This window comes from Lontra canadensis, unplaced genomic scaffold (assembly GCF_010015895.1).
Source record: "Lontra canadensis isolate GAN:19392208 unplaced genomic scaffold, GSC_riverotter_1.0 scaffold56, whole genome shotgun sequence".
NCBI lineage: Eukaryota > Metazoa > Chordata > Mammalia > Carnivora > Mustelidae > Lontra > Lontra canadensis.
In genome coordinates, this window is record NW_022631050.1 from 7,408,928 (window position 1) to 7,422,028 (window position 13,101).

The window sequence follows — 13,101 nt, forward strand, 5'->3', positions numbered from 1 at the left end:
TATATATGTATGTATTTTATGCAGAGGAACCACACTGATTTTGGCATTAGAAACCTGTTCTGACCCAGATGGTGAAGTGTAGGGGCCCAGGGCAGGCTGCCCCCAAACAGGCCACTTTGGCATGAAGATTATTTTGAATTAAAAGCAATCGATGGGGGCGCCTGGGTGGCTCAGTGGGTTAAACCTCTGCCTTTGGCTCAGGTCATGATCCCAGGGTCCTGGGATGGAGCCCCACATCAGGCTCTCTGCTCAGCAGGGAGCCTGCTTCCTCCTCTTTCTCTCTGCCTGCCTCTCTGCCTACTTGTGATCTCTGTCTCTCTGTCAAATAAATAAATAAATAAAATCTTTAAAAAAATAAAAAATAAAAGCAATCGATGGGTGCTTCAGCCTGGATGGTTCAGTGGGTTAAGCATCTGACTCTTGATTTCAGCTCAGGTCATGATCTCAGGTTTGTGAGATCAAGCCCCACATTTGGCTCCATGCTGGGTATGGACGCTGCTTAAGATTCTCAAGTCTCCTTGTGCCTCTCCCCAACCCTCTCTCTCTCTTTAAAAAAAAAAAAAAAGGCAATCAAAACGCAGTAGATTCAGGAAAAGCTTTTTACGTCCCCCTCAACAGCCTAGAAAGAATAGAGGACCGGCTCCAGGGGGAGAGCTATCACTGTAGATAACTACACCGTTACAAATTAGGTGTGTAGACAGGGAGAAACCCAGGAAGGCCTCTTTGAACAAAGTTCTCTATGTCCCATTGTTTCTGAGTGGCCCAGCAAACACAGTCACCACACACTTACTCTTTTTCATTTTCCCATGAATTCATTCCTTCCCTTTGAAGTCCCAGACCTCTACCTTCCTCTCCTTAATTCAGAATGACATATATACCTCATTTTGTGTGACTGTCCCTTGAAATCCCTGTGTCTCCGTGGAATCCCCATAGGTACTAAATTAAATTTGATTTTCTGCTTGCTCATCTGAGTCATGTCATTTTGATTCTTGATGTGGCCTGAAGCACTTTGAAGGGGGCAGGAAATTCTTGCTCCCGGACAGAAACATTCTCAGTTGGTCTGGGCCAAACCTGATGGAGTACCTCTTGTTTCTTTTTTAAAACCCTGACAAATATAGGCAAGATGCAATCTTGCCTATACGGGCAAAATGCAATCTTGGTTGGACATTTCTGCTTTTAACCAACAGCATAACTTCTAGGAGAAAATAAATAAGATACTAGATTTCCTCATTCTCACTTCTTAATCATGTGCACAAATATGTGCTTTCATACACACTACTTTTCACCTTTGTCTCCCTGTCAGAGAAGGGTAAGTCTCTCTGTGTCTCTGTCTCTGTCTCTGTCTCTCTCTCTCTCTCTCACACACACACACACACACACACACACACCCGGAGTTATAAATTATCTCAGGAAGATTTCAAATACCCAAGAAACTAATTCTCTGTTTTGGGCACTAAGCTATTTTCTCTAGGCAAATATCTATGTAGTTTTACACAGATTTCCGTAAGCCAAAGTACCGATAAAGAGTCACTTTAAAATATTATTTATGACCACAGCCTTAATTTAGAACGATAGTTATCAACATTTGTTCTTTGGATCACCTGCAGCTGAAAAAGCCAGAAGGTCTGTTAGAAATGCACATTCCAAGATCTCACCCCAGACCCACTGAGTCTGGATCTTTGCAGGTGGTCTGCATTTTAAACAAGTCCCCAGGGGGTTCTGGGGCACACTAGAACTTGCTAGCCATTGCTTTGCTCACTGTTAAAATTATGGCAAATATTCCCGTCATGATTTCACAAACATTGGAACAGAACAAAGATCTCCAATAGTGAATGACCTGTATCGTCTCCGTTTCTGAATCACATCTTAATACTTGTCGTCTGGGGACAGCAAGCCAAAGAAGGGAAAGGCAGAAAGTCAATGTATTTGTGATTAATAATTTCTGCTATCAGATGCATATTATTCAACACCCTCTCCTATGAAGTTGCAAGTTCATGATTTTGCAGACACCAAGAAGTCTAAATTTAGCTTACGGCTATAATTATGTTTTTTCCTTCTAGCTACAGAAGTTTATTGTGGTGTGTCTCTGTTTAGATTCTATCATTCAGCAGTGAGTCTTCTAGAATCATTTAAAATAAGACTTTACTGATGACGTAATGATAAGTAAAAAGGCAGGTCACAAAAAAATTAAGTTCCAACGTTGTATATAGAGATATATAATGCAAGACTGAAAGAAAATACCCACAAATCAGCATCAGGTTTTTTTGTGTCAGGGTTAGCCCACTCCCCTAAAACTATCTCTAAATTTATGTTCATTTTTAAATTTATTTTATTTTTTCATGATTTTTTAAAAAAGATGTTATCTATTTATGAGAGAGAGAGAGCACGAACACCAGCAGAGGGAAGGCCAGAGGGAGAAGCAGGCTCCTGGCTGATTAAAGAGCCTGACGTGGGACTCAATCCCAGGACCCCGGGGTCTTGACTGGAGCCGAAGGTAGATGCTTAACCAACTGAGCCACCCAGGCATCCCCTTATGTTCATTTTTAAATGAACTTAAACATTAGAATAAACACACACTTTAAAATGTTGACTTCTCAGTGAAAAATACCATCATTAGTGTAATTGTAACTTACTGTTAAATCAACTTCAAAACCACAAATTAAGAAAAATTTATTTCTATAAGGCTGAAATCCTCATGAAACTATTTTAACTTTTCCATTCCCTTTCTAGGCCTCACTTGCAGGAATAGATAACATGATTTTAATGTAGCTGTAATCTTAGTTTATTACAAGTTTGAATTCTGTTTTGTCTACTTGGCATTATTTTATAAACATGTTTGCACATTTCTGCATAGCTTCAGAATTATTCTAAAGGCTACATTTTTTTTAAAAAGTTTGATATATTGGACTTCATCCATTCCCATACAAAGAAGCATTTCTGCTGTACCTATTTTCAAATTATTATAAGTAACATAGTTAGAATCATCTTCTTACGAGTTTTTTTCCCTTTTAAAAGACATTTCCTTAGAATAAATTCTTAGCAGTGGTTTTACTAGTTCAAAGGGCATGAACATTTTTATGGATACTATAAGTAACATATTTCCCTTAAGAAAATTGTACCAATCTTCATTACCATAAACTATGGTAAAGTTTCACAAGACTAAATTATCATAAGAAAAAAGAACTGGGTTCCTAAGAAGGCCAAGTTTCTTTAAAAAAAAAAAAACACTTCATTTTATTTTTCTTACCCTGCTATGCGCATTACTGTTTTATTTATTTATTTCCTTACTTATTTATTCACTTAGTAGTCTCTGCACTTAATGTGGGGCTCAGGCTCATAACCCTGAGATCAAGAGTTGAATGCTCTTCTGACTGAACCAGCCAGGAGACCCTGTACATCACTGTTTTATTTTATATTCATTTTGATTAATAATTTTTAAGTTATCAATATGCCAGGCACCATTCCAAGGGGTTTACATAAAGTCATGTTTTCCTAGAAGATAACTGAAATAAACTGTTACCGAAGCTTATAAAAACCTGTCCTTTATATATTAGATAGTATAATAAAAGAAAACTTAAGATTTCTGGAAAATAACTGACCTTATTTTATAGAGGTGGAAAGGCACCGAAGACTTAACTATGAAAGAAAATAACTTTTAGATTTCCCAGCATATTTTTTTTTTTTTGTACATCAGAAGAACCAGTTAATCGGTTAATCGAAAGAAGTCATAATCTCTTTTATTACTGAGAAAAAAAAAGCTTTTCAGGATTCGCAAGCCCATTTAACCCATACCTTGTTTCCTTAAAAGTGATTAAATAAAGCTTAAAAAGTCCACTGAAGGAACTGGGCTAATAAAATGCAAAGTGACAATACTGCTAGTAATGTTTTTAAATAATTAAGAAAGCCATTCAATAAATGACCTACCTGATTTGACCAAGCACAGCAAACTGATGAAGAAGTATAATTTCAGCATATGGAAACTGGAGAGAGTGTGCGTCACATTCACAAGAAGGGTGTCCTGCCCAGAGTCTAGTTTCTCAGAGGGCTTTGCTCAGAGAGAGTTCAGAGGACTAATCCAGAGGTGTGGTGATAACAGGAAGTTCCAGAGAGGGACGGCAGGCAGGTCCCAACCCTTTCAGGATATTTGACTCCTCCTCTTTTCAGTGGAAGGTTGGTACATTTTTGCCTGACAGAATTTTATGCATATCTTTTAAAAAATTGTATGCATGTCTTAATATCCTAATGTGTACTTGCAGAATGACGAGTTCAAAATAGTTTCATTCTTTGTGGGCGGTTTATTAGTCCTTTGGCGTGGTATGTTGAAATCAAGTGTGCTTTGAGATATTTGCCTCCCTGTCCTTGTGAATGAAACAAATGCAATGACTATTCTGTTGGCCTGTGAACACAAAACTACTTTTTATGTTAATTCACACGCTCCTGCCTCATATGGCAGTCTTTAGACTTTGCTAAGAACATTTCATTAAGCCTAATGATTCCCCCGTATATGTCCAAATAGGCTTCAGGTTAAAGGAAATTTTTATGGCATTATACATACTTTTATTTCTTCTTATCCAGAGTTCCTATCTCTCCCTCTCTTTCTCCTCCTCCTTTTTAAAAGAAAAGTAAGCACAAAAGCTTTAAATAGAGAGCTGTGTCAGAACCTATCCACCTCAGTGTTGGAAGTAACTGAACTTGTGCTCCCACGGCTACAAGGTAATTTAATTCCTTCTGGTGGAGGCGCCGGTAGACTGTACTCAGGCCGGTGGGGGTTTGATGAGCTGAAACATAAATTTACTTATTTATTTACTTTAAAGATTTTATTTATTTATTTGACACAGAGAGATCACAAGTAGGCAAAGAGGCAGGCGGAGAGAGAGAGGACCAGAGAGCCTGATGCGGGACTCGATCCCAGGACACTAAGATCATGACCTGAGCCGAAGGCAGAGGTTTAACCCACTGAGCCACCGAGGCGCCCTGAATTTATAAATAAAGATGGGAACAACTGAAGAATACGTTTCCTTCTGGAGCACCAGGGCAAAAGCCACTAGTCGTTTAGCACTGTCTGCCTGAAATAGGCATTTATGAAGCAACAGCATCTCTCATAGAAGTTTATCCGTCCTCTGTGTCTGTACTCCATCCCAACAGCAGGGGATTCCTTGTAGGAAGTAGATTCCAGCAATGCTTCCCAAAGTGTCAGTACCTGAGATCTCCCCTGAGGGACTTTTCAAAGCACTGTGTGTAGATTCTGGGTCATACCTCACACGTGATGAATGCCAGGACTCCCTACCAGTGGTCCACATCCCACGTCTTCTACTCAATAGTTGTGTGGCTTGAAGCCACATTTAAGAACATTTCCGTTCTCAAACTCTTACTTTTCTCAACTGTCAAATGAAGAAAACAAGACCACCTATCTCACAGGGCTGTTTTCTGGATTCAATGAACTATTGTAAGTACAGTTCACAGCACTGTGCCTGCTACGAAGGTAAGCTCACTGAGCCCTGCGTAACTCCTATTACCTTACATTTTCCTGTCGGAAAGTAGGGCTGCTCCAGGCTGAGAAGAGGGATCAAGTGGATTTTAGGAATGGAGGGCAACCTGACAGCAGTGATGTTTCAGGTGAATGACGTCAGTCAGTTCTGTAGTCTGTTTTCATCTTTTGTCTCCTGCTGGAGAAATAAATTAAGGATACACAAACAGAGAAAAACAAATAGGGGACCTGCTAGCTTTTTTATTTTTCCATTTGCAGCAAGCTTTACTGATTTGGAAAAAACTGCCCTCTGGAACAAATGGAGAATTGTTTCACATTCTCTTAGGAACCTGTTTATGGAATGCATTGCTCACTGCTGGATCAGTGTGCTTGTCTGATAAATATTTGTTGAGCTCCTATCAGTTTTCGTACCACGCCAAGCCTTTATCTAGGCAGAGCCAATGTACATTTTTCCTGGAAACCGGCCAATTATAGGAATAAGAATCATTTCCCTTAGGAGGCCTCTTTGTATTACTGTTAATGATTTTCCTGACGGTCGGCACAGAAGGTGCCATCTGACTCCCCAGCTGTGTGCTTTTTTCTATTTAGAGCATTGAAAACAATACAAGTATCAATGGGAGAACCCATGCTCTCAAAGAAAGAGAATTAGTAAGAAATATCAAATATGAAAAAAAAAAGAAATCTCAAATGTGAAAAAACATAAAGCATTCCAGAGGATGGGGGCTGGGGGGAAGGAAAGGTGGGGCAAACTGGAGAACAGGTGCGCAGGGAATCTTTGAGAGGGGAATTAATTCTGTCTTTTGCTTGTGGGGTGGTCAGGGCAATCTACACAGGTGATAAGATTGGGCAGGACTACACACACACATACACGAACACACACACACACTAAGTGCATGTGAAACTGGTAAAATCTAAATTTGAGTTGTAGATTGGACCAACATCAATGTTCTCCATTCTACTTATGTAAGATATTACAGAGTTGGGGGACTCTGGGTGAGGGTACAGGACACACTCCCGTACTATTGTTGCAGCTTCCTGTGAACCTATAATTATTTCAGAATAAAAGTTTTTAAAAATTCCAAAAGATGGGCCAACTCCTAACTATTTGAGCGTTAACATTTACTCCAAGGTATTCTGAGGAAAACCATTTCTTCATTGCTCATCAGCTAGTCAAGAGTGAATAATGGTCAGTTTTCTCAATACGAGGACCCTGATTTTAAATGATCAGAACTAAAAAAAATAATTAAATAAATAAATAAATAAATAAATGATCAGAACTCAAAAATAACACAATTTGTCTCATTTCCAACTTAGTATTATGCAGGCTCTTTTTTTTTTTTTTTTTTTTCCTTAACCTAGAAATCACTTGCTACAGAGAGCAGAATAGAAAGGGGGCAGGCAAGCTTCCAAATGTGTGAACAGGAAAAACAGGTATGGAAGTGTCCTGGAACTGAGGGGAGGTGGTTTTATAGCTCTCACTGGCGCCAACGGTCAGGGAAGGTGACCTATGTCCTCTCTCACCCTGGTTTAGTGCTCCAGGCTGCCCTATGACTCACTCTAACGTCTTCTCATCTGCATCAGTGACCCCACAATCTCTTGCCAGCTGTACACTTTGGAAAAATAAGTTTCCTTGATTCATTTTCTACAAGGAGACCAGGGCAACCGTCCCCTCATCTGTATATTTGTTTCATTTCTTCATTCATTGACTGAACATTTCTCAGGCTTCCGTTTTAAAAAATAATAAGAAAGAATAGGGGGTGGCTCCTTCTCTCAAGAAGACAGACATATTGGGACGCCTGGGTGACTCAGTGGGTTAAGCCTCTGCCTTCAGCTCAGGTCATGGTCTCAGGGTCCTGGAATCAAGCCCCACATTGGGCTCTCTGCTCAGTGGGGAGCCTGCTTCCCCCTTTCTCTCTGCCTGCCTCTCTGTCTACTTGTGATCTCTTTCTGTAAAATAAATAAATAAAATCCTTAAAAAAAAAACAAATGTAAGAAATAATATAAATATATAGAGAATAATACATTTAGGCTAGTTTATTAACATTATTATGTGGATAATTTTTTGGTAGTCTATTACAAAACAGTAAGGAAACAGCTGCATACTACTTTTCTGGCCTAAGAAGTATTTTTCATGGAATAGAGCTACTTTGTTTTAGAAACCATGACTTCCTTCAAACAATGTATCAAACAAAATAAATGCAAGTCCAGTGCTTTTAAGTAACTGCTTCTTTGCAGAGTGCTGCTCAGAGGGTTTCAAGAGTAGAGGGCTCTAGCAAGGCCTGTAGGCACACTGGCAAGACAGAGGCAAAATGCTTTATTAATTGAAAATTCATTAAAGGGGCACCTGAGTGTCTCAGTTGGTTAAGTGTCTGCCTTGGGCTGAGGTCATGATCCCAGGGTCCTGGGATTGAGCCTCACTTCTTGCTCTCTGCTCAGCAGGACACCGGCTTCTCCCTCTCCCTGCTGCTCCCCCTGCTTGTGCTCTCTCCCTCTCCCACTCTATCAAATAAATAAATAAAATCTGTTTTTTTTTTATAAAATCTTTAAAAAAATTAAAGTTCATTAAAAATTTTTTAGGGGCACCTGGGTGGCTCAGTGGGTTAAAGCCTCTGCCTTCAGCTCAGGTCATGATCCCAGGGTCCTGGGATGGAGCCCCACATCGGGCTCTCTGCTCAGCAGGGAGCCTGCCTCCCCCTCTCTCTGCCTGCCTCTCTGCCTACCTGTGATCTCTGTCTGTCAAATAAATAAATAAAATCTTTAAAAAAAATTTTTTTTAAATTAGGGTTAGTGTCCAGTATTTAATATCCATTGGTACTATATATTTTAGATTTATTTAGATCTTAAACTGTGGTTTTAAATTATTATTATTAGAATCAGAATCCAGTTTTTATTTTTATTATTTTTTTAAAATTTTATTTATTTATTTGACAGAGAGAGAGATCACAAGCAGGCAGAGAGGCAGGCGGCGGGGGTGGGGGGGCGGAAACAGACTCCCTGCTGAGCAGAGAGCCCCATGTGGGGCTTGATCCCAGGACCCTGAGATCATGACCTGAGCCAAAGGCAGAGGCTTAACCCACTAAGCCACCCAGGTGCCCTCTGTTTTTATTTTTAACTGGCTTTCCAAGGATTTGTCACAAGAATCTTGCACCCTCATTATTTAGTCATATACACAGAGCAGGCACACAGATTTGTCTCGGTGAGAAGCAACTCTGGAAGAATCCACGCCCATAACATCTGCCTTGGGCCCTCATTTGGAACCATCATGAGCCCTTTGAGGTATTCATGCTAACTCATCAGGGTCTTTCTTGCCTACAGTCATCGTCCTCTTCTGGATGGGAAACTGGGAACCCTTGAGGTCCTCCCAGAGGTTCCTTTCTTTTTGAGGTTCTCCCTAGGGCCCTCCAAAGTATCAGGGTTGCTCCATAGTTGAAGTCAGACTTGTGGAATTTGATGAGAATCAACCCAACCACTATTAGTGATTTAGTAACAGAAAACAACAAATTTAATTTATAAATTTATTTTCCTTAATAAATAAGAACAACAGTATACATTTGCCTTCCTTAACCACCACAAAAGACAACAGAAGAGGGATCACCCTGCAAATAGATACAAGACGGACAGAATACAAGAGGAGTTGGCTTTTGCAAAGAACTGAGAAATGATGAGGCACCAAATGACAGTAGTTCTGATGGGTTTGGAGAGGGGAAACGGCAGATCCCGTGGAAAATGCAGGATGTGGAAGTGATCAGTAAATTGGCTTATTAGATCGTTGAAGAAGAGGGAAGAGAAACATTAGGCATTGGGCCATGCTGGCCGCTGAAGTCAGTCCATCACACACATGAGTACATTTCATTGGCCTGCAGATCTGAGAAGCAGGTTCGATTACCTCTATTTTATAGATTAGGAAAGAGGCTCAGGTAGGGCCGGGTGCTATTTCTCCATAAGGCAGTCCAAGCCCGTGAACAGATTTTGTAATAAAATCTAGGACGAGGAACTCTACTTGCTTTTGGATAATAAGGCCAGATTAGACTGAATAAGATCAACGTCCCATTATTAGGAGGATATGTTTTTCTTGAATACCAGAGTTGATCCCTGGAAGGAAATTAATCTCCAGGGTGGTGAACTATGTTGGATTTTAGGTGCAAGAGGCCCAAACCAACAACATCTTACCTTTGGGCTCCTACCCACTTCTATCAAATGGCCCAGAACTCTGGCAGGGGTCAGCAAGACCAAAACTCACAGGAGATCTTTTAACACTCTGAGTGCTGGTAAAGGGAAAATATGCAAGATTGAACATTGAATTGGAGGGCTGGCTGAGTCTTCACTGTTCTGTGGACAGAAGGAGAATTAGGGATGGGCCTTGGAAAGGCTTGAAGGAGAGGATCTCTGCAGGAGGAAGAGGAAGAGGAGGAAAAGGATCTTTTTTTTTTTTTAAGATTTATTTGACAGATCACAAGTAGGGAGAGGGGGAGGGAAAGGGGGGGGGGGGGGGCGGGAAGCAGGCTCCCCGCTGAGCAGAGAACCCAGTGTGGGGCTCAATCCCAGGACCCTGAGATCATGATCTGAGCCGAAGGCAGAGGAGCAACCCACTAAGCCACCCAGGCGCCCCAAGGAAGAGGATCTTTTCAGAAAACTGGGCAACCATGGAGGATACCCTAATGAAAACCTAAGCACCACCAGCAGTACAAGGGTGCAAGTTATCCAAACCAGGGAAGAAACCCTCAATGTCCTTGTTCTTCCATAGGGCTTTTGTTTTTTGTTCTGTTTTTGTTTTCTCTCCAGCCCTCTTGTGAAGAGTTCTGAGGTCCAGGAATGGCTGTAGCAGTGGTGGGTTGAGGGGTGAGGATAATCCCACTCCTTGCCAGTGGACAGGCATTGGCCTATGCCTCTACTGAGGACCACAGGACAGTGGGGGCACTAACTGGTAAAACCCCAGGCAGGAGAAACTATAAGTTTGAGTGGCTTTCTTTTCTCCCTTTCAGAGGGCAACCAGAGATAGTAAGAGGACAAAAAGGACATGTGTGTGTGGAGGTGGGGGTGGGGCAGTAAGGGAGGGTGGGGCCTGGCCATTGCTTCACTCAAGAGTTACTGTTTGTTCATGAGGCCCAGGTGGTTTGGACTGAGGTAATTCCAAAGCCTTCCACTTTTCATGGAGAGTGACTAACATTTTATTTTGTATATGTGCAGGTGCTTTTTTAGAGTTAATTGAGAGCCCAGCCTGAAACACATCAGGGCAGAGGTGGAGGAGAAATTCTCTTCTATTGGTGCCTCATGAAAGATGTTGAGACTAGTGGAGAGATGACTTTGAGGGAAGGAAAGTCCTTCTGGGAGGCAATGAGCAATGGACTTTGGATGCAGTACTTTTAATAGTCACTTCTAAATCGACTGGTCTTTGCTTTCCACACTCCTCCGGGAGGGGTCCATCCAGTGGCATTGTTCTGCATTCCTGTGATAACTTAAAGGGAAACTTGTACAATGTCTGGAGCCCTTGATGTCCTGCAAATGAAGAAAGAAGATGTCTTCAAATCCCTTGCAGTGGGAATCCGCTTAGGTGGCACCAAACTTGACTCCCAAATGGAACAGTCTACCTACAAAAGAAAAAGTAATGGGATCTACATCATAAATCTGAAGAGAACCTGGGAGAAGCTTCTGCTGGCCACTTGTGCCACTGTTGTGGTGGAAAACGGTGCTTAAAAGAAAATGTCCAGGAATGCTGGCCAGTGAGCTGTGCTGAAGTGTCCTGTGCTCTTGGAGCCCCTCTTATGGCCAGCGGTTTCACTCCTAGAACCTTCGCTAACCAGATCCAGGCAGCCTTCTGGGAGCCAAGACTTCTGGTGCTTACTGATCCCAGGGCTGCCCACCAGCCTCTCCCAGAGGTGTCTTATGTTAACCTGCCTACCATGGCTCATGTAACACAGATTCTCCCCAGTGCTATGTGGACATGGCCATCCCTCACAGCAACGAGGGAGCCCAGTCAAGTGGGTCTGATGTTGGCCGGGGAAGTTCTGTGCATCTGTGGCACCAATTCCCATGAACACCCATGGGAGGTCACGCCTGATCCCTAGTTCTGCAGAGATTCTGAAGAGTTGGAAAAGGAAGAGCAGACTGATGCTGGAAAGACTGTGACCCAGGAGGAATGGCAGGGTGAATGTGATGAGGCTTTGGAATAGAGGTGAGGTAAGGTGGGGTCTGGAGCCAACCACCAAGAAAGATGAGATGTTTTTAGTGCAAAATGGTGGTTTTATTAAAGCACGGGGCAGAACCTGTGGGCAGAGAGAGTTGCTGCACTGCGGGCTTGAGGAGTGGTGATTATATACTCAGGAGTCTCATGAAGTAAGGAAAATGGAGGTTTCAAAAGAGCTTTCTTGTGCTAAAGATGACTGATCTACAAGATACCTATAAGATACTGGAGGCCTTGCCATTGTCAAGTTAAGGTTGTCTTCCTCTCTAGCAAGGTATAACATTAAGATAGTTGGGAGATTCCTGGAGGACTGTCACAGGTGTCCCACCCAGGAGTGAGGGTCGTGGGGGGAGGTTGCAGGGTGTCCGCTTATGCTTTGTCTTTGGCTTGCCTTCTGCTCCCTCATCAAATGGACGGCTCCAGCTCCTGAGTTCACTGCTACTCAGCCTGAAGTCGCAGACCGGTCTGAAGGCAGGCAGGTGCCCTCTGTGCCAATTCAGCAGTTCCCTACTGAAGACTGGAGCGCCCAGCCAGCCGCTGAAGACTGGTCTGCAGCTCCCACTGCTCAGGCCACTGAATGGGTAGGAACAACCACTGAGTGGTCTTAAGCTGTTCTTTCACAAAGGCAAACCACGTGGAACAAGGTGGATAGAAATTAAACAGTTTCTTAAAAAAAAAAAAATCTTTTGGTCTTTGTAATTCTATTCTCAAACTTTCAGTAATAGTCTGGTGTTAGCTGTATTTGGAGAATGAAGGGAGGGGCCAATGGCCACACTTGGGATTTTCTTCCAGAGGGGTGACAGGCATAGATGGGTAGCTGGCAGTCCTGGGGCTCCAGGTGGTGATTTGCACCAGAATTCCGGGATACTTTACTGAGCAAGGGACACAGCTGTCATGGGGAGTGCCTGTGTTAAAGTTCAAGCAAGCCGGGAAGTCTGCCCTTAACTGAATCCTAGGTAAGGGTCAAGTGACAGTCAGGAATGGATTTGTGGGGCAGGAAAAAAGAAGGATTCCAGTACCGTTTGGAGAAGGGGATTGGATATTCTGTCACTAAATAGGGTGGGAGTTTTTCTCATTGATTTAAATTAACCAAAAGTGTGACTTCTAGATAACAAAGCGAGAGTTAATCAGCACTCCAGGCCAGCCTTGGGGGGGTGGGGGGGTGGGGGAGGAGGCCAATAGGTATTCCCCGGCCTCAGGTAAGGCCTCTTTAAGTTTCAGTGAAGCTTGCTTGCTTGCTTGCTTTCTTTCTTTCTTTCTTTCTTTCTTTCTTTTTTTGTCAGTCAAAACATACAACTTTATTGATGATACACAAATGAAGTCTTTGGTGGATTCAGTGAAGCTTTCTTTTGAGTTCTGCCCTTCCCTGTCCCTCCCCAAGGTGTGGTTTTCCTTTCTCTGGTTCCTACCGCACTTTGCACGTAATTATCTT

At 42.3% G+C, this 13,101-nt stretch overlaps 1 protein-coding gene and 1 pseudogene across 1 annotated transcript in view; one reads left to right on the forward strand and one right to left on the reverse strand.

Moving 5' to 3' along the window:
• The window catches only part of LIPH (lipase H), a 43,356-nt gene extending 39,149 nt beyond the window's left edge, over window positions 1-4,207 (reverse strand). Inside the window, exon 1 of the mRNA XM_032875569.1 lies at window positions 3,925-4,207. Within this exon, the coding sequence (XP_032731460.1) occupies window positions 3,925-3,973 (49 nt within the window). The 5' untranslated portion in view covers window positions 3,974-4,207. The remainder of the gene's footprint in view (window positions 1-3,924) is intronic.
• Window positions 4,208-10,963: 6,756 nt separating this feature from the next.
• Window positions 10,964-12,300, forward strand: LOC116878251 (annotated as a pseudogene).
• The last annotated feature ends 801 nt before the right edge of the window (window positions 12,301-13,101 follow it).